Here is a 25,928-nt window from a genome sequence, read left to right on the forward strand (position 1 = left end):
GAGGAGGAGGAGGAGGAGGCAGGGACACGCTGCTGCGGCGGGAGCGAGCGGGGGGAATGATGGCGGTGAGCGAGGAGAAGTGGCAAGTTTGATCACTGCAAAAGGAAAAAAAGAAAAAAGAAAAGAAGAAGAGAACCGGGACGTCGACCTTTCGGTGCCGAACACGATGGAGCGAGTCGGAGGTGAGTCGTTTCCCTCGGTGCGCTGTTTGCGTGTTGCGCTTACATTTTGTCTTTTCTTCTTCCCACTTGAAATACCACACTGGATAGTTCGGAGCGAGGCGGTTCATGTTCGCCCAGTGTGGAGCTGTCGGCCCGCTGAGTCGAACTCTGTCGGCACGCTTCTCTGACCAACTGCACTGGCGCGCGTTCACCGCCTCGGCCGAAGAAGAAGAAGAAGAAGAGGAGGTTAAAGTTGGCAGCTAGTCGAAGTTAGTTTCGGGGGTTAGCCGCGGCCGAAGAAGTCCGACAACGATCGAAATGCATGCAAACGCTAAGCAGCGGTTACAGTTCACTGCTTTGAGCTAGTGTTCCCTTCGTGTTTTAAATGTTGGCTGGAGACAGTCGTCTAATAATCTGCTTTCACCTGTAGAGCTAGTCAGGTAATGGTGTCCTCTCACTGTAACAACAGACTTTACTGTGTGTGTGTGTGTGTGTGTGTGTGTGTGTGTGTCTCTCTCTCTCTCTCTCTGTGAAGATGACTTCGCTGTGACCTTGTAGCTGAGACAACAGGGATCCAGAGCAGCCCCCCCACCCCCCATCCTCCGGGACCATGGCACCGCTTGCTTAAAGTGGAGGGATACGTGTTCACCAACCAGTGTCTCCATTACCGCCTTTTCTTTCTGTGATCAACGAACAACAACAACGACAGAAAAATGATCAAAGCCGAAAGCAAAGTGGGCGAGAGGACCCTGCGGAGCGCGTCCCCTCACAGAAACGCCTACAAGTCTGACTTCCACGCCATCAAATGCACCTTCGACGGGCCCAAATCGGAGGGCGCCGCCAGGTCCTACACGAATGGCTCCAGTGACACCCGGGAGGACTCGCGGGGGAGGCCCTTCGGCACCAGGGTGAACAAGATAAAGAACATTTTCCTGCAGATGGACGGCCAGCAGCAGGAGTGCCAAGAAGCGAAGGTGGCCGTAAAGTCCGAAGTGGCGCAGGTTTCCCCGCCGAAGCAGCAAGTTCCAGCCACGGCGCACAGAGTTAACTTCAACACTGCCACGAGCCCCGAGGCGCACAATTTAGATAAAACACCCAAGGGGGAGGATGTTGTTGAGATCGACAAAGTGGCTTTGGCTGAGAAGTTCTCTGTGACCAGAAAACTCTTTGAAAGGGGCATCAAAGAGCCGCCCGCAGCTGAAAAGCAGTCTCCGAACAGAGTGGTGAGCCGTTTGTCCCTCGGAAGTGCTTCTGATGAGGGGAAAAGCCCGAGGAGAGTGTCGGGGTCTTCTGAGGCCACCATCAAACCGGAGCAAACTCCCACATCCCCAGTTAAAAGTCGACCAGACGAGAAGGCTGATGGTGAGAAGAAGCACGCGTCTCGAGCGTCACTGAATGCAGGACCGATGTCAAAGAGGCTGGAGAATTACATGCCTGAAATTGGCTCGGAAAACAACAGCACAGCTGCTGCGAAAGAGGCAACGGCGTCTGCTAAACAACACAGTACCACTGAACACATACTGCCTACCTCTCCAACAAGGGACAGCTCACATAAACCTACTTCTCCTGTCAAAGAAGCCACTAACTCTTCGCCTGTAACCAATGCCACTAACAAAAATACATTCCAAATCACCGGTGTCGTCAACAAACGGTCAACCCCTGGGTCTAATAGTGGGCCCAAAGCAACAATGCCAGTTAGTAACGCAGCTTACAAGTCTGTTTCTCCAGCAACCGACGCCGCTCACAGACCCCTCTCACCAGAGCAAACGACTCCGATTAGCCACGGCTACAAGCGCTCCTCGTCATCCGGTGATGGATTTAGCAGGACATCTGTCGGCGGGGATGAAGACAAGCCGCATAGTCCACCCCCAAGGGACGTGAAGCAGCCTCTTCCATCAGCTGGTGGCTTTCAAAACGCCAACAGGGCCAAAACCAAGAGTAATGACAATGTGGAACGCAGTCCTACCAGGGAGAACCCGCCCAGCCAGAACTCATCCTTGGACTCCAGGGGGGTGGGCATGGTGCGGGCAGAACTGGTAGTTGTTCAGAATGAATCTTCGGAGAGTGAGGAGAATGAAGACGAGAACGTTGAAGATGGTGTGTTTGAGGAGGAGATGGTGCAAAACCTTAACGACCAACCAACAGACCTGAGAAGAACCGTTTCACCAGAAATACTGAACTGTATCCCTTCTCATCAGGTCTTGGTCAGAGATGTCGCAAAGGACACACACAAGTTAGCGGAGACCGTGGGTGAAGGTAGACTCCTCGAGGACATGGAGAGATACGAGTTGAATGAGGACAGACGAGAAGATGGTTCAGTTATGAGTCAAGATTGTGTTGATAATCGTGAGGAAGATGAAGAGGTAGCAGAGGGCGAGACTGAGGTGGAGGAGCAGGTGGACCAGAGCCCCCTGGATCGAGCCTCTCCAGTGGTGTACGGTATTGAGAACGCAGCCTTTGTTGATGACAGGGATGTAGACCAGGTCCTCAGGGAAGAGGAGGAAGAGGAGGAAGAGGAGGAGGAGGCGGCGGATCAAATGTATACAGAGTGTGACGACTGTTACGAAACCCCTGGTCTGTCAGACGAGGAGGAGCCTCCCCAGAAGAGGAAAATCATGTTCTCCACTGATCCAATTCTGGTAAGTTTTTTTGTGTTGTTTACATCTGAATCAGTGGTGCTCACCTGAAACACCCCAGAAGCACATCACACAGAACTGTCATCACAAACCACCGTCTCACTGACTCAGCAACCATGTGTGAACCAGGCGTTTCCCTGCAGACGCAACACAGATTAGTGGAGGCTGTGAGTGCATTTTTTTTTCTTTTTTTCTGAGATATTGATGTCTCATCTACTGCACTGTATCATCAGACATGTTTGTTCAGAAGATCTCAACTGTGGTTTATTTAATCTCAGTGACCAGGGAGGCGGATAGTTTTGACAAGTGACAACCGTATCCCCCTTATCTTGCAAGAGTTCAGAAAAGAGCAGCAGAGATTGGGGGATGTTTGGGCATGTGAGGTGGCAACATTGTTTGTGTTATTTTTAGGAAATATAATTTGCATAAAAGCAGCAGAGATGTGAGATTTGGGCCACGGCTGAACTGGGGCACGAGTGAGACGGAGATGTGAAGCTATAGGCTGTACAGTAGAAGTAAGAAGTCGTGGTCACCCCCTGAGTCACTGCACTGGTTTGGCTTTTTTTACTCATTCCGAGTGGTTCCTGTCTGTGAATCATGAGGGACTTTTTACTCCTGTCCAATATGGATATGAGGAATTCAGGGATTTTGTTCATCCATATATGATCTCTTTTACAGATGATGGAAAACTTATCTTATTACTGCAGGGAGGATTCCTGGTTTTTATTGTCAAGTTATTTGTAAGGATCTAAATCTTCTGAGAAAAGCAGAGATGCACATTCTGCATTTTTTTCAATTTCTCTGAATTTTCTCATTTTGCTAGTTTGTCATTGAATGGTAAATTTTACAATATTTTTGACTCCCTATATTTTGAATCAGACAGATGGTGCATTCATACATTATCTCAGCAAGTTGCATCTCTAATGGCCTCTGTGCAAAAAGTCATCACCCTTTATATATTCGTTATTTTACCTTCCTAGAACAGTCAAGTTTGAGGAAATGCATTAAACAATGTTTTCGTACATTAATAAAAAAACCCTGTAGTATCCACATCATGGTATCCATATTTTGTACATGTAGTCCAACAGATTTTCCAGCCAATGTAATCTCTACTGGTATTGCCAAACACCATGCACTGTAAACATCGCCTGTGGGTATTTTAAGGGTGTGGAGGTAATATCTTCCACCATGGATATTCCACTATCCCCATTCCTTATCAACATGTTGCCAAATCAGGGTAAAACAACTCCACTCCGCTTGTGAATAGCTCTTTATTTATCCAGGCCTTAAAATGTGCTGTTATCTCAGGGTGTGGACCCCCCCTCCTCGTTCCAGTCATCCTGGCAGGGGGTCCTGGGAGAGGGGACCAGAAGCTGACCTGGAGTGGGGGGGACACAAGCAACAGCGCATCCTCCATCCAAACTGGAGCTATGACAGAGATAAACACAGCTTTGTAGTTCACAACAATAAACTAGACTGGGTCTACTGTCTGGAGCAGCTCACAGTCTTCACAACAGAAATTATATGTAAAAGAGAAATAGCTGTTACTAGGTTGTAGTTGTTGATATGTGGGCTTTACATCCACATAATTAACCTGAAAGATGTTCTATGATAAACGACGAAGTTTGTCTTATTGCATGCTCAGTGTGATTGTAACAAATCAGTGGTGTGATGTTTTCTCTCACAGTGACTGAGCTGGCGCTGGTTGAATGGCCCCGGTTGTACCCAGTCATTTCTTCCCACATAATAGTATGTTGTTTGTTGTTTAGTATGTGAGAAGTTTGATGGTACTTGCATCATGACCCAAATGTTTTTATGCTCCCGGTGATCAAACTGGCCCCAAAAACCCTTAAACCTGGTTTGAACTAGGCTGGAAATAAGACCGAGATATATGTAAAAACGGTGACGTATATATGTTTAAAACCAAGAGGCCACTGTCGCCCATTATGTGTGTAAGCCAGTTAAGTCACACAAATGTCCCTCAGCCAACGTGTCTACCTGTGCTCCGGCCAACAGAACACTCCCACTAGCACAGGGTCATTCTTTGCTTGTCTGAGCTGACATTGTGATCGAGCACACTAGAGTCGTAGCAAACTAGGAGAGAAGTGCCTTGTGTTCCTGGCTCACAACAGAATCCCCCTGTGTAACCCAAGTCTTTTTGACATTGGAGGTGTCCTGAGTGGAGGAGAAAGGTCCTCTTTATGTCCAGTTTCAGCATGTCACCCCTATCGTGGCTGAAAAGGAAACTTAAATGATGAGGGCTGCACTTATGCACTGGATTTGTTTAATCTCTTATGTTTCAAGAGAAGATTCTTCTTCATGCTTGTTAATGCAGAGTCACACTTTAGTAGGACATGGGAGTGCGGCAGTCCCATCGCTGCTGTGTCAGTGTATTAGTTTGCAAGTTTGCTGCACCCTCCGGCTGTATGAGCTGCATAAATATTGAAGCACTGCTTTAAAGTTGATCTTTTCCTCTATAGCTGCCAATTTAACACAGGCCTGTAACATTGGATCTGAGTGTCCAGGCATCTCTTTGTCAAGAGAAACTTTTCAACCTCGAGTCACTTCGGTTTAGCAGTTAACATGTTTCCCTCTGCTGTACTTCACTTGTACTCTGAAGTGTGGCAAAAAGCCAAGAGTTATGAATGATTAACGCTTCCTGTTGTAGGTGTGTTATCTGCTCTGGGACAAAGAGTCATTTTCAGGGTAGTTATATTGGACCAATAGAGAGGTTGACTTTTCGGTTTGGTGTGTCATGTAGCACATGAGAACATTTGTTACAGTAGTTTAAAACAAATCAGTAAAGAAAATGTCCAAAACCGTGATCTGCACCTGTTGCTTAGCCCCACCCCCGGAGAGTCACAGGAAGTACCACCTGCAGTTATACGTCAAGTAAACACATTGTCCCTCACTCGATCGCACAGGGCGTGGTGAAGAGTTTTACAGTCTGTGGTACAAGGAAAAAATTCCAACATTTCTTTCTTTGTTCACAGCAAATTAAACTGTCCACATCGGCCACTGCCCAAACATCCACATCCTTTTGTCAGTTGACTTCCCTATAGTCTGCAGTACAGGTTTTGTTTAGTATCTGAAGACATTTCACCACGTGTCAGGTAGTTTGTAGACATTCATGTGGAACCATTCATGTGGAACCAGATAAGATTGTCATTGGTGCCCTGTGGTGTTTCTGCGCAAGTCCTGCCAAGCCAGAAGGTTTTTATTATTATTTATTAAGGCTGGAAAGTGGAGATTTATTTCCGGAAGAATGTCTTGCTATTTACTTTGTATGTCATGTGATTAGTGAAAAGCAAAAAAGGGGGCATACTACATGTCTGGACTCAGACCAACCCATCCCATAGTGTTATGCTTTCCATTTCCTATCTGAAATGTGTCTTCTTCCGGCCAGAGGAATGTGTCTGGCAAGACCCCACCCTCATCCAACCAGCAGAGAGCCCCCCTCCTATCCAAGTTCTCGCCAGCCACCTGGGCTCGCGGGTGACTCTCTGACAAGATGGGGGCAGAATACTAATGCAGTCAGCTCAATGCTGTCCATTAAACAGCTTGGCATGGAATGAGACTCTGGGCTGATTGTGATTGCCTGAAAGGGTTTCATTATGTGATTACGGACCAACACATTAGCGCAGGCTGTGTGTTTCCGCTGAAAGTTCGCCGTAAAATGTGTGTTAAACTTTTCGGCAGTCCGTGCGGGACAAAAGTAGCTTTTGTGGGCCATTCATAGACAGACCTGTTCAACCTGTTCATGTTTGCGCTCCTTTTGGAAATGTGATTCCATCATGGCATTCTGCTCCTCTCAGACTTCACCTCTGGTCATACATTAACACCTTCAGCTCAAGACAGGTAGACATAAACATTGTTTCAGTTATTTTCAGTCAATTGGAACTCTACAAAGTGTTTATAATTGCAAGGGCAGTCGGGATTCACACATGGCTACGGATTAGCCAGGCAGGGAAGTCTTAAAGGGTATGCCAGAGAAACAAAATTGCCATTTAAACCCAAATTTGCATCCACTGGTGCATTCAAATGCCACTATTCCATCAAATGCACTAAGCCTTGATTATTGCATATCCTGCATATCTACCAGACTTTAAACAAGTGGTGAATTATTGGTTGCAAATTTAAATATGCTTCTAAACAATTGAAATTAAGACCAGTTAAAAACTTTAATTAGAAAGGTATTCATTCTAATATTCTTCATTAACTGACAAACTATTGTCAGAGTCTGTTGATTTCCAGTTCACTCTAGCTTCCATTGTGGTGGCATCATTCATCTCCTTGCGGATATACTCCACACCTATGGGCATTAGGCATGTATGATTTTATGAATCAATATTTACTTACCTACAAAGCAGGCATATGTTAGTCAATGACAGGGTTACTAATGATGTAAAACATGGTTAAAATGTATTGTGGAAAAACGCTTGTAAAAACTACTGAGGGAAGTTTCGTCATATTATATTATATTTTTAAACATTATTTGGGGCATTTAACATTAGTTTACATATTTGTTCAATGTAAAAAAAAATACAAATGTCTTTACAGGACATTTATACTATTAAACGACATAGTGAGGCTGAAGCATAGCTACCTTTTCCGAGGGCGGTTGCCATGACAACATGCCTGTTTCAGTGTGTGTTTGCAGCACGTCTTAGAGATGGCTCTGCTGTAAAAAGCACAATGTAAATAAAGATGATTAATGCCTTCATTCATTAAGCCTGTAAACCTCTGTCTGTGTGATTTATATGGAGAATGCAGCACCTTCAGCGGACCTTACTGTGCTCAGCTGTGGTCAAGTTCCTGCCACTGGTGTCATTTTTCGTATCAGTCCATCTAATGTGGATGTCCCCTTGTATGTTCTTACATGCTTGGCCAATAAGCTGATTCTGATTCTGATTAAAGCCATTTTATTACAATCAAACTTGATAGAAGTTGTCAGCTGTTTGGTTGGTAGCTGGTGCTTGTGGAAAACTCGAAGGCTTTACTTACAGGAAGTACCAGATTCATATTTTTTTCTTTTTTCCTTTTGTGTTTACACAGGATCTAAAAGCTGGGCCCCATGCCTTCTTTCCTAATTGCTCTAAGATCTGTGCCAGGCCACCGCCCCTTCCCCAACTCACTCTCACAGCATGTTTTGATTTGTCGACTTTCTGTAGGCCCGCTTACATTACGAGCTCCCCGATCCAGTGGTCAGCCCTCGTTTTGCGCTGGCAAGAAGTTTCTCTGGTTTGCTTTTCCTCGCAGCTGCTGACTCATTTCCCACATTGGCATTCTGTTGTGGGGAGGGGAATGAGGGAAAGATGGAAAGGGTTTCAGCTTGGGTGTGGGCATGTGAACATCTGTGCGTGTGAACACACGTAGTGAGGACAGACCACTGCAGTTGTTGACGACGGATGAAAGGCCCGCACATACTGCTGAAGGCTGGGTCTTTGGAAGAAAATTACAGTGTGGCATAAGTTGTCTGACCCACAACACAACCCTGCTGACCGCAACAATGATTTAAGGGAATGAATTGGCATTAAAACACATGAAATACCTTGTTCTGTATAAACCCAAAGAGAAATTGTTAGTTCTTCTTCGACCTCATACTTGTTGGAGTCAGTCTGCCTGATCAACAGTGGTGGTTTTGCTTTTTGCCAATCGTTGGACTGTGCATTTGCTTAACCACAAAGGAAAATGGGTGTTTAGTCTGATAGCTGGAGACAGTAAGAGATGTGAAAGGCTTTTTTTTTTTTTTTTTTTTTTTACAAGACATTGATATCTGTCTTTCTTGTAAAGAAGGTGGCGGTTGAGTGATTAGGTTTTAGCAAAGAACAGAACATAGTTTGTAAACGGCCTGGGAGTCCATGGCAACAGAAAAGTCAGACACTAATGTCGAGGGGGAGATACCACGGAGAAGCCAAGCTGCCACTCGGCTAACGTCGGCCCGGCTCAGGATACAGCTGTTTTCCCTATATTCTATTAGCCTACATTTTCAACCCTTAATTACTAAAGTCTCCAAAGTCTAAACTAAAAAGCATCTTTCATCCTTAATGAAATTTCTGCCTGCTCTAGTTCTGTGAATCCATTTTTAACTGTCTAAATTAGAAGGTGATAAGCTTTGTCAGTCCTATTTATAGAAATGCTTTCAAGCTTGTTTTTCAGAGACAGCAATCAGGACAAAAATGTCTCGAGAAGCTCATTGTTTATTTGGAAGTTAGTTCTTAATGGGGAAAAAAAACATTTGGATCATAGAGTGCAAACCTTTGGCATTAAGCTTGTTCAAGTGTTAAAGGAAGTAGGACGATCCAGGAGGTGACAAACTCACTTGGGTTGATGGAGGTTTGTGGCCCCATGAATAGCATTCCTGCCTGCACCACAGAACATCAGTAATGTGAATAATCTGCCAGTTTCTACTCTTCTTTCGTGTGTTTTGGGTAGTGACCTGCACTTCTACCAAGTCACTACATGTATGTTGTCATTCCAAGAAAACACGTTTTGATTCCCTTTGGATACATGTGTGTAAGAATCAGCAAAGATGTTGTAAAACCGATGTAGATGCAGTAATTCGCTTTGGACAGAGAGTCTATTGAGTTATTTTGGAAATGTACTCTCAGCACTGTTTTGGGCTTCATCCAAAGGCTGCATGGAGAGGACACGGAGGGACGGGGGGGAGAAAATCATTGTTCGTGGTTAATTCCTCATGTCTCGACATGCTGCAGGATCCAGACCTGAGACCCTGATTGCCCAGGCTGAAAATATTGATGTGCTTACATCACACGGCCTCATGCCAAATGTCTCAATCATTCCAATAATCCTGTAATTTTACTTTTTGTTTGGTAAAGGTTCATTCTCCTGTTGTTCCGAAACTCCTCATATCATTACCCCATTAAAGCTCCTTGCTCTTGAAAGTACTGCTCTGTACTTGCTCCCTAACTAGAGTTAACTTGATCACTTCATCCTTAGAAAATCAAGCATTTAAAATAAATAAAAGGGAAACCTGATAATTGTAGAAAATAGTTAAAAAATAAATATTGTAATTTAATTAATGTAATTAATTTAGGGCAATAGACTGAAGCTCAGCTTAAGTTCAATACAAAGACTCCTTCATTCTTTCTCTCATATTCTACCAACAGCTCATACTTTCCTATTCACTTACTTTCTCCATTAACCCCTGTTTAAATTCCAAGAGCCATAAAACTACCATTCCCCTCTTACATGCACAGTTAAGCCCAAATTATCAGGTTGCTCATTATCAGCTCAGACAGCTACACCTTTTGACTTTGTTGCCAACATCCTGTCTTGACTCCACCCAGATTAAGACTAACAATGTCCAAGCAGGGGGTTTAGGTTTCCAAACTTTAATCTGGCATTGAGCCCGGATGGACTCTTCTCAAAACTCCTTGTACTCTTGGGACAGTGTCGGATCCGATGGCTCGTTTATTTGACTCTTCATAAGTGACCACGTAGACTTGAGAGGACCTTGTAAGATCGGTCAGACTTTGCTTGGAAATCATCTCGCTGGTTTCAAAAAGAATGAGAAGACATTGCTTTGCTACTAACTACAGCTGCAAAAATTTACTTTTTGATAGAAACATTTTTGGCTACTGTTTTGATAACACAAAAAAATCAAATGGGGTAGAAATGTGGAATTTTTTTTCTCTTTTTGGTCAAAAAGGGGAGTTGTGAAGATATAACTTTGGACTCTTCGAAAACTTTGATGGATATTTTTTACATTTAACTACATTTTTGTTGAAAAAGAAAGAAAATTATATAATCAATCAAAATAATAAAACTGAAATAAACTGAGTAAAATCACTATGACAATTATCATTGGCTGCAGCCCTGCTGGTAACTTTATCTCAAAACATATTGAACTGTATATTCTCACTACATTGTAGTCACAACAGATGGTCGTCTCCAAGCCATTATAGACTAAATATTGTAGCGCTCACTTTAGCTTGACCCCCGAAGTGTTTGTCAGAGTGGATTATAAATACCATTTCTACTTGGTAGTATCAGTGGTATTCAAGGGGGGCACACAATGGAGCTAAGTGTTATAATAACCCTTTAGGCTGGTGGTTTTTCTTTTGCATTGCTTCTGATTTTATTTCTTTTTACTGTGCTGATGACATCCCCCGTCTCCTCTAATCATTGATCTTTTCTCCATGGACTGCTCAGTTCTCCCCAGCTGTGCCCTACTTTCCACGCTGCTCATGTGCTGCGTGTGTGTTATAATTTTAACCAGAAAACAGTCCCTGGGACGCATCCAGTGCTTTGTGAGGCCTGCCTGCAAAGTTCACAGCTTCTTGAAACTCTCGGTTCTCCTCTGGGGTATGTCTTGGGAATGTGTCGTCCGTCACCGACACTTGATTTACATCTGTTCCAAAATGATTGATGAATCTTTCATTAAAGATGCAAAAGCCCACAGCAACAGTTAGATACGCAGTCTGTGTACAGTGGCAAGAAAAAGTGAGCCCTTTGAAATGATACATTTATGAACAAACACAATCTATTTTACTAATAGCACATTAGGCACATCATTCAAACATTCAGTGTAGGTTGGAAAAATATGTGAAAGCTAATGATGTCAACAATATCCAAGCGGAGTCAGAAATGAATAAACCTCCAGACAACGTTCAAGATAGGAGTTGTGGATTAGAGTTACTTTCATTTAAAAACAAAACAGAGTAGCAGCCAAATGCTTAAAGGAATCCTTAGAGCTGGTTAACCTATATGTCAAGGGTGTATCATATGCAAACCATGGAGCATGGTGTCCAGGACACCACAGAGGAAGCTGCAACAAACATTACTGAGGGCTTAGGTTTTCCAGAGGACACACACACACACACACTGTCCAACACTACTGAACAAATGTTTATGGACAGATGAGACAAAGGCTGGATTGTTTGGGAAGAACATACAGCATCACATATGGTGTGAAAAAGATCACTGCATACCGATATTATAAACATCATCACTACGGTGAATGTATATACTTTGCTGCCTCTGCGCCAGGACAGCTCGCAATCATTGCCGAGAAAAATAATTCCTACGTTTATCAAGGCATCAAAAACGGGGAAATGTTAGTGTGACTCAGCTCATTAGAAGTTTGGTGGCTTCAAAAAAAAAAGAAAAAGAATAAAAATCCACCATTTGGAGTTGGACCAGACCTTGACCTAGTAGAAATGCTGTAGAATGACCTCAAGGGAGCAGTTCACACCAGACATCGTAATAATACGACTGAGCTGAATCAGCCAAGAAGGGCCCAGAATACTGCCAAAAGAGGTTTTGACCAGTTATTTAATTAGAGGCGTCACTTTTTTTTTCCAACAGCTCTGTGAACTTTGAAGGAATGTTTTAAAAAAAAAAGATTGTAATTGTTTCTGCAGTATGAGCTTTAACACATTGTGATCGTCAATGCCTCTGACTTAGATGAAGATCAGATCACATTTTGTGACCAGTTCAATGCAGAAAACCAGATACTTCCACTGGGTTCACATTCTTTTTCTTTCCACTGTAGCTGCTCAACTAAAGATTACAGTATTCGTGTCAGTAATCCCTGTCAGACGCTCTTCTGGAGCTGGAAAGGAAATCATCAACAAAGGGCTATACTGTCCTTTCAGCTGTTAAATTGTCTTTTTTTCCCAAGTAAACGTCCAAGGTATGAGTGTAATTCTCCCTCACCATGCAATTTCTGCCACATGAAGAATGTGTCCTTGTTCAGTTTGCCTAGATAAATAAGAATACCTTGGAAATGAAAGTGCCTTGCCTCTGCCAGTGCAGATGTTGCTGATACTCATCAACATAAATCTGTCTGAAGCTCTAACTACTTGCCAAGGACATAGCAGGTTGTTCTGTTGAAGCTAATGCATTTGATATTTTTGACCAATACAGGTTTTCAGTACCTTCTCCAATGAGGAATATGATCGGCGGAACGATGACGTGGACCCAGTCGCAGCGTCTGCAGAGTATGAGCTGGAGAAGAGAGTGGAAAAGATGGATGTGTTCCCTGTGGAGATTGAGAAAGGTGAGTTTAGTAAGGCCGGAGGTGCCATGAGCAACTGGAGAGGAAGATTTCAGTGGGAGAAACCTTTTTTTCACTAAAAACTTGTGACTTAGTTTTGTGTATTTGAACCATTTAGGGTTGTGACTCTGGTTTAGATTTTGCATCAGTAGTATTTATGTTGATCAGTGCTATCGAATGATGTAGTCTACATAAAAGTAGTTTTACGCATACTGTTATAAATCTTGATCTGTCGAGATTGTCTGAGGTGTAATGGTCTGAACTTAAGCCTCAGTTTTCTCAACCAGTCCTTCATAAATCCTCTGCTTGTAGGAGACAACGGGCTTGGTATCAGTATCATAGGAATGGGAGTGGGAGCTGACCAGGGTCTGGAAAAGCTGGGCATTTTTGTGAAAACCATCACAGAGCGAGGAGCAGCTGAGAAAGATGGACGGTGAGTTAGTGGTGAAACACCTTTTCCCAACCTCACACTTACTGTACTGTCACACTACTAATATTTTGTATACAAATGGAACACACTCATTGTATGCAGCACCACAACAATTTGTCACACTGGAATTCTTCCTCCTTCACAAGACACAATCGGATTCCTCAAGGAAATATTCTCAATATGTCTTTTCTTAAGGTATTAAAAATCTCTGCTTCTATGATGACAGTGGTGTGTCACTCTCAGGTGGAAATGCTTTGACAACAACAACTCCTTTGTACCACTATCTTCTGTCTTTCCAGCATACAGGTGAATGACCAGATAGTGGAGGTGGATGGTATCAGTCTAGTGGGCGTGACCCAACTGTTTGCTGCTACGGTCCTGAAGAACACCAAAGGCACCGTGAGGTCAGTTTACAGCCCGACATCTTCTTCACCCAGGAAAAAATAAGCTTTCACTGTTGATGAAAATGAGCCACATGTTATCTCACAGTTGAATCTGTTTGTTTCCTGCGAGTCCAGAGGCCATGAATGATTTGAAGTATAGTGGCATGTTAATGATTTATGATCGGGAAAAATAACATAAGCCCACATGACGGGGTCAGGCCTGAGCTGCATCCCAAAATGTGCATTTCCCTGTATCAAGACATAACAAGAAAGACATGACAGAATCTGCATTATGGTATTTCCAGGCAACATGTAAAATATCCCATTAAATTGGGCACTACCACATTGTGTTCTTTAAAAAAAACAGCTTCCTGATTGGACGGGAGAAGCCAGGGGCACAAAGCGAGGTAGCGCGCCTCATAAGTGAGACACTGGAGCAGGAGAAAAATCAGCTGGAGCAGCAACAACATCTGGATGATGATCCCTACGAACACTCCACAGAGGAGGTGAGTTCACTGGACGGATGCTGCTCGGGCGAATGCAATGTTCATGTTACATGCAACGGTTCGTTTCCTATGTTTACGTGCTGTGAGTGTTCACTTCATCAGGGCTGTTATATGATCACAGAGCTTGTTATGAGTATTGAAATAATGTACATTGACAAAATAACACATCTGTTAATGGGCGATGTGTGAGGCAATGGCATCCATATTTGTCTGCATTTCAAGCCAGTCCTCATGATTAAATCTGACATATTTTTCTTGTTGTAATTACTACTTGGACGTGGACGTGAAAGCTTTTTACAGTAACTCCCCTCTGCCACGCCCTGCCTGATCCCACCAGCTGGCTGTTAGTAATTGATGTCACCATCATGTGTGTTGAAAAGTGTTTATTCAAGTGCCGCCTGTCTGCAAGAGTTGTGAAATGTTTATTTTGTGAAGTTCAAGTAGCAAAAAAGCTCCCGTCTTAGAGAGATAGAGCTGAGACTGCAGTCCAGAAGTATTTTGACTGTAACACGTAATTTGTTTCTTCTCAGTCTCTGTTTCAACACATTTAAAACAATATACCAAATATAACAATGGGTACTTCATTAAAATGCCAAGTCTCATAATCTGAATAAGTTTAGATTTGATATGGAAAGGAGTGTGAGGGAAATGCAGCCATTTAAAATTGTAATGCCCACATTCTAGAGCTCGACTGCAGCCATTTCCATCTCTTGGTTTTTGTGGGTTCGAGATCAAGTGATCAACTTGAGCAGAGAAGGGTAATTTTACCTCTTCACCATGAGAACCTTTTTGTTTGTATGTTGAGATCTTTGTTGCTGAATGATGAAATGTTGTCCATTGTGTTTTGATGCATTTGGCCAAACCCGAGGACCCAGAATTCTCCTGTTTAACTCTGCACTCGTCCTGTTGCTTCTGTCGGCAGCAGCGAAATCGTCAATAAATGCCAGTGTGCCAATTCTATTGGCAGCCGTAGCCACAACAGCACCAGCAGTGTGTTTGACAGATAAGGTTGTGTCATTGGGTCATGCGCACTGTTTTTTTCTGCATACACTTTCCTCTTTACATTATTTTTCCACGAAAGAGGCTGATTTTTGTCAGCCTATAGAATTTAGTTTTCTGGTCTCTACCAGTCTCTTTTTGTTTTTGATATTTACCAGGATTTTGCATCTTGTGGTTGCTCCCTGAAGTTATGGTCATGATCATTCTTGGCTTGCTAAGTAACAGTCATAACAGGGTTTTCTTCACCATGCAATTTATTTCCTGCTCACCCACAAGACCTTTGCTACTTTGCTGTTTGGTTTGCTATATTCCAGTTTTCCAGTGAGCACCTTAATTTTTAGAATATATCCAACTAAACAACTCCCTTTCAAATCTCTCTGATAGCCTCAGTTCTTCACTTACATGACTCTCATTCACCTCTGAGCAAATGGTTAAATGACACATAGATGCCCAAGAAACATCTAGTTACCAAGTGTCCAATTACTTTTGAACCCCTTGAAACGTTTTCATGTGTTTATAGGGCTATATCTTCAACACTGTTCTTTCTATATCAATGTGTATCTACTCAATTTAAAGCTGAGACATGGCACTTTAATGTAGTGTTCTATTGTTTGATTTCAAATTTAATTGCTCTGTGTAACTGTAAAAATACAGTCTGGACTGTATATCTGGGATTTACTGATGAAAAAAACCTGCAGTTCCTCACTGTGAGCCAGCCCACTGATGTTTGGTTATGATGTATCGATTTAAAATGTTCTCTCCGGACCGTGGTGACCTGTGCCTCCCTCTGGGAGTGTTGTTGACACACGGCGAGCATGCTCCTGGCCATGTGGGGTGTGTTAGTGTTTGCAATATGTGATGTCACACGTGATATCATATTTCAGGAGGAGCGCTACGAGGACCAGGATGGAACGGACGAGAGGATTTTGGGCTCCAATTTCTCTCCGGGGCGGAACGTGGAGGTGTTTGAGCTGCCTGATTCCGAGACCTTTTTTTTGCCAACTAACATGGACGGCTCTCAGATGGCCTTCAAGTTCAAAGAGGTATAACCCGCACAAGGACTATCAGTCTTCTGTAATCTCTGTTGAGCCAACACAGATTCAGCAACATGCAGTAATGGGTGTAACCACATTCATTTTCCCTTTTTTTGTCCCATAGCTGCAGCTCAAACACAGCATTGCCACAGCCGAAATAAATCAACTAAAGGAAAAGGTATGATGATATTAAATCTACTTTTAAAAAATAAATTAGGATATAAACACAACATACAAGTGAAATAAATACACTGTACACATTAAAGCTACATACACATTAATGTAGTACCATAAACATTATTATTTATACTGTGTATATGGAATTATGAGTTTAGTAATAGTGGATAACTTTTTACTCTTAGGACTTCACAGTGACCGGTGATACTGATACTTAATGCAAATTAGTTTTGCTAGCTTTTTGGCAGGCCGCACACTTAAATTCATTAGATCACAGCCTTGATTTATAAAATTGTGTCATGAAACCAGAGTCAAAATGCGTGACCTAGTTCTTTTGAATTGCTATTTTAATTCAATAAATAGCATGCAGGCCGTCTTAAGCCACCTGTTTAATAAACCCTAACTCTTAACACGTCACCATGGTCAACATTCCACCTCTGTACAGCTGAGGGCATCAGAGGAGGACAAATCGTTGTGGGAAGCCAGGGAGTCTGCGCTGGAGCAAAAGATGGAGGATGGCGACGACAAGATCCTAGAGCTGGAGAGTTACTGGCTGGAATCCCAGGCTCTGTGTAAGAATGTGAACGAACAATTAGCCGAGACTCAGAACCAGTATGAGACGCTGGACAAGAAGTACAACAAAGCCAAGAAGCTGCTCAAGGACTACCAGCAGAAGTGAGTTTCCTCTGGGTTACACAACACTTCACTGTCGGAGAGGTTTAGTGGTTTCCCCAAAATACCTGTTTTCATAGGACACATGTACAAAACAACAAACGTTGAAGAAAAAAACCTGGATAGTTATAGTAAATGGCTTCATGAATGATTAAGTAAATAATTACATGAAAAAAATACAATAGGCAAAGTGCACAGAAACACATTGAACTAGATAAACAGAATTCAACGGATGATAAATAAACATTTGTTTACTTGGTTATATATGAAGATGTGATTTAAAGATGATCTTAACAACAGACTCTGGACAAAGTTGGAAAATGCTTGATCACTTAAACTTGATTGGTTAGTTGACCTGATTGTGTTGATGGTGGTTGATGACTGATGAAGAGATCGATTTGACGAAGAACGGGCAGTGTTGGGGAGGGTGGAGGACGTGCGCAACAGCAACATGGACGAACTAGAAGAGAAATCATATTTAAAAAGACAGCTGATAGGCTAACAACCCAGGTGTGCTGCAATGCTATTGGATAAATAAGAGCAGCTGATGAACAGCTGATCGCTGAAATGACAGCCCAGGGAAATGACGGCATGAAACTGAGTGTGCATGTGTGAGGAGAGGAGAGGCAGGATGAATCACGACAATTAAACAACTAGAGGCAAACAAAAGAGTCGTCCTCCTGACTGAACATGAGCTTCATATAAATGAAATATGTCTTGTTCTCACTGTCCGAACACAGTACAGACATACAGTATCTGTACAGTCTCTGGACAGCTCAAGTGATTTAATTAAACCAAGGCCACACTTTTATTTTACTTCTTGTGATTCAGCTAGTGGATTAAAGTGGTTTGGTCGTGATCACATGAAATGGAACGTGTTTACAAGCGAAAGGACTGATGGGAAACCACATTTCCTTGTTTTTTCCCCAGAGAGATAGATTTTGTGAAGAAAGAGGAGGAGCTGAAAAAGATTTTAGACGACAAAGACAAGTGGTACAAGGAGCAGCTGGAGATCTTACAGAACAGGGTAAGAGCCCAGGTCAGGAGAAAAGTGCGCATATACACACACACACCACAGTTGACTTTCTAGAGACACTCATGAGCCGAGGTGTTGCTCGTTTGTCCACAGATTTCTGTCCTGGAGTTGAGAGGGGCCTCGGGTGGCCTGGACTCTGCTGCAGAGGAGAGACTCAGCAGCCAAGGCTCCGTCGCCAACACGCAATCTGTTGACTCACTGTCAGGTACAAAGTGTTATTTGACTTCAATTCAGTTTAAAATGGAAGTGCATGTGCCACATCTTGTAATCTGTCAAATATTCACAAACACACAATTAACTCCTGTGAACACTGGAAAATGAGTTATTTGTTTTGCATTTGTATTTTTTTCTGCTTGTAGAACAAGACTGGGGCGAGTTGGTCCCTGAAACGGAGCGCTTGGACACCAGTGCCCACAGAGCCAAAGGCCTGCTGGCTCAGAAGGCCAAGCGTCAGCCTCCATCTCGGAACAAACTGAAGGAGAGCCTCACGGTGGCTTTGAGTCACTCTCAGGTCAGACGCCAGCAACTTCACTTCATCCATCAGGACACTTCGTGTGCTTCCGGCTAATAGGAGTGCACTTTTTCACTTGAATAATATTTAATTCTGTAGATGAATGTAAATAAGCTGACCAGATCACTATTTTTTTAATTTATTTTTATTTTATGGCTTGACGGTAGCTTCAACTTTTACTGCCACTTATTCTGCTGCTCATCTGCTGTCTTGCAAGCAAAATAAAATTTAAAAAATCTCAAATCTGCCAGGAAACAACGTTAGCAGGTGTGATCCGTTGTCTGAACTCACCAAGAGCTGTTGCAGAAAACAAAAAATGTTTTGCCTTTGCAAAATAATAATACGCCTTCATGAGGAAAAGGAAATGTTTGATAAATTTAAAGTACTTGTATAGAAATAATTAGATGCTCCAGGAATTTTTGGGATATTTAGCCTTTATCCCCTCTTCCTTGCCTCGTCCTTGTAAATAATTATCTTTGTCTCCACAGGAAACTGAAGAAGAGGAGGAGGAGCAGGAATCTCCCAGGAGGAGGAGGTCTATTGAGGAGAGCCTGTCCCTCCCAGTGACCGTCTGCTACCCTGGGAACGGACAGAGAGATAAGCCAGGAGAGGCCAGAGAGGGATCCAAGAGTAAGGTGGATCTCTGCAGCAGCCCGTCTCTTTCGCCATCACAGGGAGACAGCATAGAAAGCAGTGGAAGTCCGCCTTTGTCTCCTCCGAAGCACGGCTCCTCACCGCACTCCCCCTCAGGATTCATGCGCAATGTCAAGAAGAGAGAGTCCAAAGGCAAGAGCAAAGGGTCCAAAGGTATGTGAGGCCCAAATACAATGGCTGCTTTAGCTTTTGCTTACATTGTTAATGATCCTGATACTTATGGTTTCATTCCAGAGGAGTTAAATGAGCCTTTATCAGCAGGAAAACCTAAAAGACGATTTCCAGACTTTGGGTAGGTCTCCACAGAAATTACTTTCCCACACCCCTTTTTTTTGGTTTTCACCATTTTTGGCGAACTGAACAAATGTTATCGATGTTACAAACAGTGGCCTGCGGAAGTCCGGTGGCAAAGGGAAAAAGCAACATGACAAGGAGGCGATGAGAGCATCTCTGGACAGCAGGTACTGTGTGACTAATATAAGCTATTTTTATGATACTAATGTAAAGCAAAGTTGTACATTGCTACACACAGAATAGTTGCAGGGCTGAAGACATTTCTAAAAGTGTCACAGAGTTGTGACACTTTCTTTGTGTTCCCGGATATTCGTTGGAAAACAAAGGCTCATGTTAAGTGCTTAACTGCAAAAAGACCAAAACAACAGTATTTCTGTTGGTCTGTGGATATAAACATTGAGCTTCAGTTGTATAATTTTCCTTCTATATCTCAAACTTATTATTTATTGATCCATTTAAAAAAAAATCTTACATATGATATATTAAACCCTCACATGTGTAAGTCTGTGTGTCTATAACGGTTTTTCCTTTTTCTCCTTTTTCCCAGGGGGTCGGCTGAGTTACTGGACGAACCTGGAGGGAACCTGTCTCCTGCGGAGTCCATGACCTCCATCCCGACCTGTATGCCCTTCACCTGGTTTGGAGACAAGGAGCGGGATAGAGACCGGGAACCCTCCTCCTCCAGCAGCAGCCTGCCGTACACAGCAACTGAGACTGGCAGTGAGCAAAGCCACGACCGCAAGAATAAAGTATGTAGCTTTTCACTAGATTAATTTAAAAGTAATCGTGGGATATAGAGAGTATTTGTTTCAAGCACAGCATTCAGATATATATGTAGGAGTGATATTAAATCATTTGGGTCAAGAACTTGACGCCTCTTAAGCCGTCCAGCTCTCACCAAGTTAGAAATTTTATATCGTCCATCATTACAATATATTTCTGGCATCACTGAAAGTGTAAAACTACAGACGTGTGCCGCCACTTTCCGGTTTCCCAATGCAGAAGCTTCAATAACTAGATCCGTATGTCAGCCTTTCAGAGAGCAGGGGGAAAGATTTGGTGGCTTTTCAATAAGTTTTTTAAAAAACGGACACATGAAACGCATCCAATAAAACTGCTGGCTCATTGTCACACAGGCTGTGGTCGGGCTGATATTCCCACAGTTCTTTTTAATGAGTTCAAGACTTGAGCTGAACCAAAGTGAAATTATCACGAAGGGAAAGGTTTTGGTTCGTCTGTACGACGGAGAATTAGGGCCACTTAAAGGGGAAAACAAACTCTAAGATTTCATCATTGAAAAGAAAAGACGAGATTAAAGTCGTAACTTAATGAGAAAAAAGGTATTTTATAATACTAAAAATATTTTTAATTTAAAAAGAAAAACATACTTTTACCAGCAAGTTCCTCCTCCAAAAAAGAAGCAATTTCCTCCAAGTCTGAGTGGTTCTTCCTTCGGAATAGACTTCATTCCTGATACTCGTGGTGCCGATGTGCCAAAAGTATTTCATTATTTGTGAAAGCTACTAAAGTATAACTAAACAAGATGCTCTCCATTCTTCAAATAACATCTTTATTCTCGTGATATTATCATGACTATATTCTGGTAATATTATGACATGGTTATTCTCTAAAATCTCAATATATATTTTTTCCCCTTTAAGTGACCGTAACTCTGCGTTGTACTTTGTGCCGTGTACACGATGGCAGTTTTTATCTGACTGAACCATGTTTCCTTCAAACAGACAAATCTCTCCTGGTCCTCTTTATTCAGTCGCTCATTAGATTTGGTACAGTATACAACTTTTTGTTTAACCTTTTGATTTTTAGTCGGCCCGTTAGAGCATTACTAACAAATGCAATTCATAATTTCTCACCTCAGCCGCATTTTTTTGGAAAAATGATCACAGTTTCTTTCGTTTTGGGTTTGTGGTAGTGTTATAGGAAACTAATGTAATCTAATTTTCCTTACTTCTCCACATTCAGAAAAGCTTTTGGCTTCTATTAGAAGAAACTGATGAAGCCAAAAAAGTAGATTTGAAGGCTTGTTGCACCAGCAAATCAAAACGTGACCAGGGATTAACACTAACTGCTTAGTTGTAATTTACTTGTATTTATTCTGCAGCCTGTTTTTAATAGTGAAATCCTAACTTTGCACATAAAATTTTCACATTGCTGTTGCAACAGCCTGCAGATCTGTACATCTGTGAATAGTTCACCTAACAGCACTTGTTTGTGTCCTGAGTGTTAGTTTGCTGTAGTTTACAAGTTGTTGTTGTAGTTGGTGGTGGATTTGGTTGAAGCTTTAATCACCTTGAATATTGTGCTTTGTCGTAGATACATGATGTCATTGATCTTCTGTTTCCTTTCCACACGTCGAAGATCAATGTCACTCATTGCTCTGAATCAGTGACCTGGATTACTGCCGCTGTAATCGGTTTTTAATCATTTCACGTCATAATTTCAGCCCTGCTCTCTCACACAACCCCGCCCCCCCTCCTCACACCTGTAGCATCATGCTTGTTTTCCTCTCGCAGAACTGCTGTTTGGTCATAATGTGTTACTGTAGTAAAAATACGTTCCTTGTTTCCACTTGTTCCCCCAGAGTTTTTCAGTCATAGATGATTCTAACGCTGCCAGTCCCAGTTCAGACATCTCTGGGTTAGTCGCTGAACCCAATCTGTCTGGGCGCTCGCACACTTTAATCTTCTCTTCCAGCGAGGTGAGTGTTCTCCTGTGTTTTGCCGTCACAAAAAGCCATGATGTGTGTGGGGGGGACGCCTTGATGCAGCGGAGAGGGGGACATCCTCTCACGCATGCTCTTTGAGCTTCCCACCTTTTTAAATAGCCCAGGTTCAGTCTTGACTGACGAGGGGGTAGACGAGACCTGCATGTGTGTTTAGTGCTACAAGTCTTGTGGCTGTGATGTTGGGTTTGTACTTTAGCCTCCGTAAGAACTGTCAACGGGCGCTTCGTGTTCTTTACAAGCTTTGGCAGACCACAGGACAATGGTGACTGCTCCACTGCCTCCTCCCTGGTACTTCACCATCTGTTTTGTTTTGTTTTTAACTTTAGTCAATTCAGTAAAACACAAAGACACACGCTGACATGCATCTGATAATGCTGACATTTCGCTCTCATTGCACGCTTGTTTTCTCAGTGCTGTCCTGGCGGATTTGAACATCACACACAGTTTTTCCTTTTTGTTTGTTGTATACATACTGCTGTTGGCTTGACTATTTTTTAATCTTGTGCCCCCACCCCCCAGTCTGCCTCCTCCTCGGTAACTTTAACTTTTTTCTCCAGCAGCTTCCCCGCTCATTGAAACAATACATTCATTCTGATGAAATCAATTTTAAATGACATTTATTGATGAGCTGGAATGACCAATGTCTGCATTTTCACCAGTTGTCTCATAACTGCATTATTTACACTTTTACAGATTGTTTACAGGCATCAACTCTATATCTTTGTATATGGTCGTTGTGCACGAGCCATGAACACATAACAACAACAATAATAGTTGTTACTTTAAACCACAAGGTTGTGGACGTGCACAGACACAAGTTAAAAATGGCAATGATCTATTTGTCTGTCTAAGGTCTGTCTGTGTTATCTGTGTCTCTCTGTAGACTCTGGATGACGAACCAGTAGCGACAGGGAAAGAGTATCAGTGGCAGAACCGGCCTGTTACTGAATGGACCAACCAACAGGTGTGTCACTGGTTGATGGGCATGAACATGGACCAGTACACACCTGAATTCACTGCTAAAGGAGTGGATGGACTGCAGCTCCTGCACTTGGACAGTGACAAATTAAAGGTAAAAAAAGAAAAAGAAAAACACAGTGGGCTCCAGTCTTACCAAATTCCCATTCACTTGAATAATTATCATAATTGACTCTTTTATTACCTGTGCTGTGATGAAGCTGTAAGGATAGTGATTGTATAAATGGTTTTATTGTCACCATACAAAGAGATGCCTCTCTCATTTGTTAAACTGTAACTCGTCAGCCTTTGACTGTCCCCTGGTGGCCAGAAGTTTTTAAGATGGAGAAAACGCAGTGATGCCAAATTTATATTTTTACATTTCTGCTGCCCCCGGGCTAAATAGGCATGTTGAGGACAAAGAGAGAAAATGCAAGAGAAGAAGACTGAACTAGGATGATGAAAGAACTAACCACCATTATCAATGTGTGACATTTAGTCTGAATATATGACAACATGTGATGTGTTGTCTCATATATTCCGGCTACACACCTAAATGGTTTCCCATCAAAGTATTTTGTAAAATCAGAGGAAAATCCCCAAATTACTTTTTTTTATTCCTGATAGCTGTTTTCAGCCATGAACTCTGGAAAATGTCCGGAAAATTGGGTCTGGACATTTTTCGGAGTTTGCCGTTCACATGTGAACGGAGCAGTAGATTGTCCGGGTCAAATCCCGAGATTTTTCCTGCTGTATTCTCACATGGGCTCATTTGGGACATTTTTGCAAAATTTTTGCACTCTCACATGCAGCCCCCTCAAAGAGAGTTCAGGAAGATGTCCGAACGTGAGTGCATGTCTGGCAGCAGCTTTATAAACATTTCCAAAAGGAGTGTGTGGAAGTTTGATAACCACACAACCCACGTGAATCTAAAGGGAAAATAACTTTTGTCAAGAGATGAAACGATTAGTTGGTCACTGATTAGCTGATCAAATTTTGTTATACTAAGTTGAGTCAGGCCTCTAAAATGTGAATATTTCCATTTGTGACAGGAATTTTTTTTTTTTTAGGGGTTTGCGCTGTTGTTTGAACAGAACAAGCTCACTGAAGACGTCAACTTGTGATTTTTTAGATATTTTTCACTATTTTCTTAAAGTGAAAACCAAATAAACGGATGGTGAAGATACATATGTTAATAAATGATGAAAATTGAAGTTGCAGCCCTCCCTTGGTGTTAAATCTGTGCACTTTGTCCCTCAGGCGCTCGGTGTGTCGAGTCAGAGCGACCGTTCGACTATCAAGAAGAAGCTGAAGGACATGCGCAAAGCCCAGGAGAAGCTGGAGAAGCAGAGGGAGAAAAGAGAGAAGGAGGTTCGACGCAGCGGGAAACTGCCCGTCAGTACTGACTCTGTCTGCTGAGGTGGCAGCGTGAAGTTCACCACCACGCACAACTTGTAAAGAACCTTTTTTTTTATACTGACAGTGCCACGCTCTTCGTGTCCCGTGCTGTTAATGCCGACAACCACACCACCGTGACTGTACCTGACTGAGGCGCCAGTAGTGATCGATGTTCTTACTGTAGCTCCTGTTTCTTTCCTCATCACTGTTTTTCTCCCAAATGTTTTCACAAACTTCACCTAAAACCATTTTAACCAACCAACCACATCATGTTGGGTATGTGACCAAAAAAGGAATCCTAACATTTTTTTACCACTAAAAATCTAGAAGCTCTAATTCTAAAGAAGTCAGATATAATAGTATAGTTTGTTGCAGATCATGCACAAGTTTGAAAAGAAATGTATACTGCTTTTTTACGCATTTTATATTTTTGCTAGTATAATGTACCTGTTTCCACGTACACCTCTGCTGCAGGAATCATTATTGTACAGTTCAGATAAAAGCACTATATTTGTCTTTTAAGCTTCAATGGGCGACAAGGTTTTAAATGTATAAATCCGTTTTATACATGTGCCTATTTAACTGCACATCTTTTTCTTTTACTTAATTGTTCATTTTATAATATCATGATTTTTCTACTAAGTAGAATAGTTACGCCGTCAATTTTGCTGAATGGAAAGCAAAAAAAAAAATCAAGTAGGGACGAGGTGAATGCTACTTCTGCTGTCCCCGACTCTGACTGTGTGTCGCTGACACGGTACCACGATGCTCCGTGTAAAAACACACACACAGCGTGCAGGTCTACTACATGTGCACCTCGCTGGTCCGTTAGATGGTGAGACGAGCCTATGACAAGGACTTGTGTGAGTCGGGAGCACAGCTTCACGTACGAATGTGAGGCCGAAGGAAGAGTGTCGACAGCCAAACCGAAGTGCTTCCTGTTTTTTGTTTTTCTTCTCGAGCATGACTCCTTGAGCTGTATAGAATACGACATGTTGGACCGCAGGAAAACTCTGTTTTCCACGTCTTCTGAAACGGAGAAAGGTTTCTTGGTACATAGAGCATCAATAAACTAATTTTCACTTTCTGTGATGCGTTTGTTTTGTAGCACTCGCAGCGCTTTGTCCTGACTTTACTGGTTGGATCAGTGTGTATTCTACAATGCCAGTGAGCCCGATCCGCAGTCTTGGAAATTATCTGCTGCTCTCTGGGATTTTTTTCCCTGTTAATGTCATTCCTCCCACATTCGCCCTTTCTTCTGTGACAATATTCATTTGTCATCAGACAGGAAGCAACGTGTGTTTTTGCAGCTT

The 25,928-nt window shown here is 42.5% G+C and overlaps 1 protein-coding gene across 3 annotated transcripts; it reads left to right on the top strand.

The window, feature by feature from the left end:
• On the top strand, window positions 1–25,702 carry ppp1r9ala (protein phosphatase 1 regulatory subunit 9A-like A). 3 transcript variants are annotated; one of them, XM_035604679.2, is made up of 20 exons: window positions 1–182; window positions 697–2,800; window positions 12,689–12,821; window positions 13,131–13,251; window positions 13,548–13,652; window positions 13,999–14,137; window positions 16,021–16,179; window positions 16,295–16,348; window positions 16,793–17,022; window positions 17,950–18,046; window positions 18,149–18,260; window positions 18,415–18,566; window positions 19,055–19,373; window positions 19,455–19,512; window positions 19,607–19,681; window positions 20,062–20,263; window positions 21,257–21,301; window positions 22,117–22,233; window positions 23,144–23,332; window positions 24,478–25,702. In XM_035604679.2, the coding sequence occupies exons 2-20, from the start codon at window positions 875–877 to the stop codon at window positions 24,634–24,636; spliced, it is 4,392 nt and encodes a 1,463-aa protein (XP_035460572.2). In that variant the 5' UTR covers window positions 1–182; window positions 697–874; the 3' UTR covers window positions 24,637–25,702. The 3 variants fall into 3 exon arrangements, with proteins under 3 accessions (XP_035460572.2, XP_047193324.1, XP_047193325.1); XM_047337368.1 differs by lacking the exon at window positions 21,257–21,301; XM_047337369.1 differs by lacking the exons at window positions 21,257–21,301; window positions 22,117–22,233.
• The last annotated feature ends 226 nt before the right edge of the window (window positions 25,703–25,928 follow it).

The sequence above is a fragment of the Scophthalmus maximus genome, chromosome 14 (genome assembly GCF_022379125.1).
Source record: "Scophthalmus maximus strain ysfricsl-2021 chromosome 14, ASM2237912v1, whole genome shotgun sequence".
NCBI classification, from domain to species: domain Eukaryota; kingdom Metazoa; phylum Chordata; class Actinopteri; order Pleuronectiformes; family Scophthalmidae; genus Scophthalmus; species Scophthalmus maximus.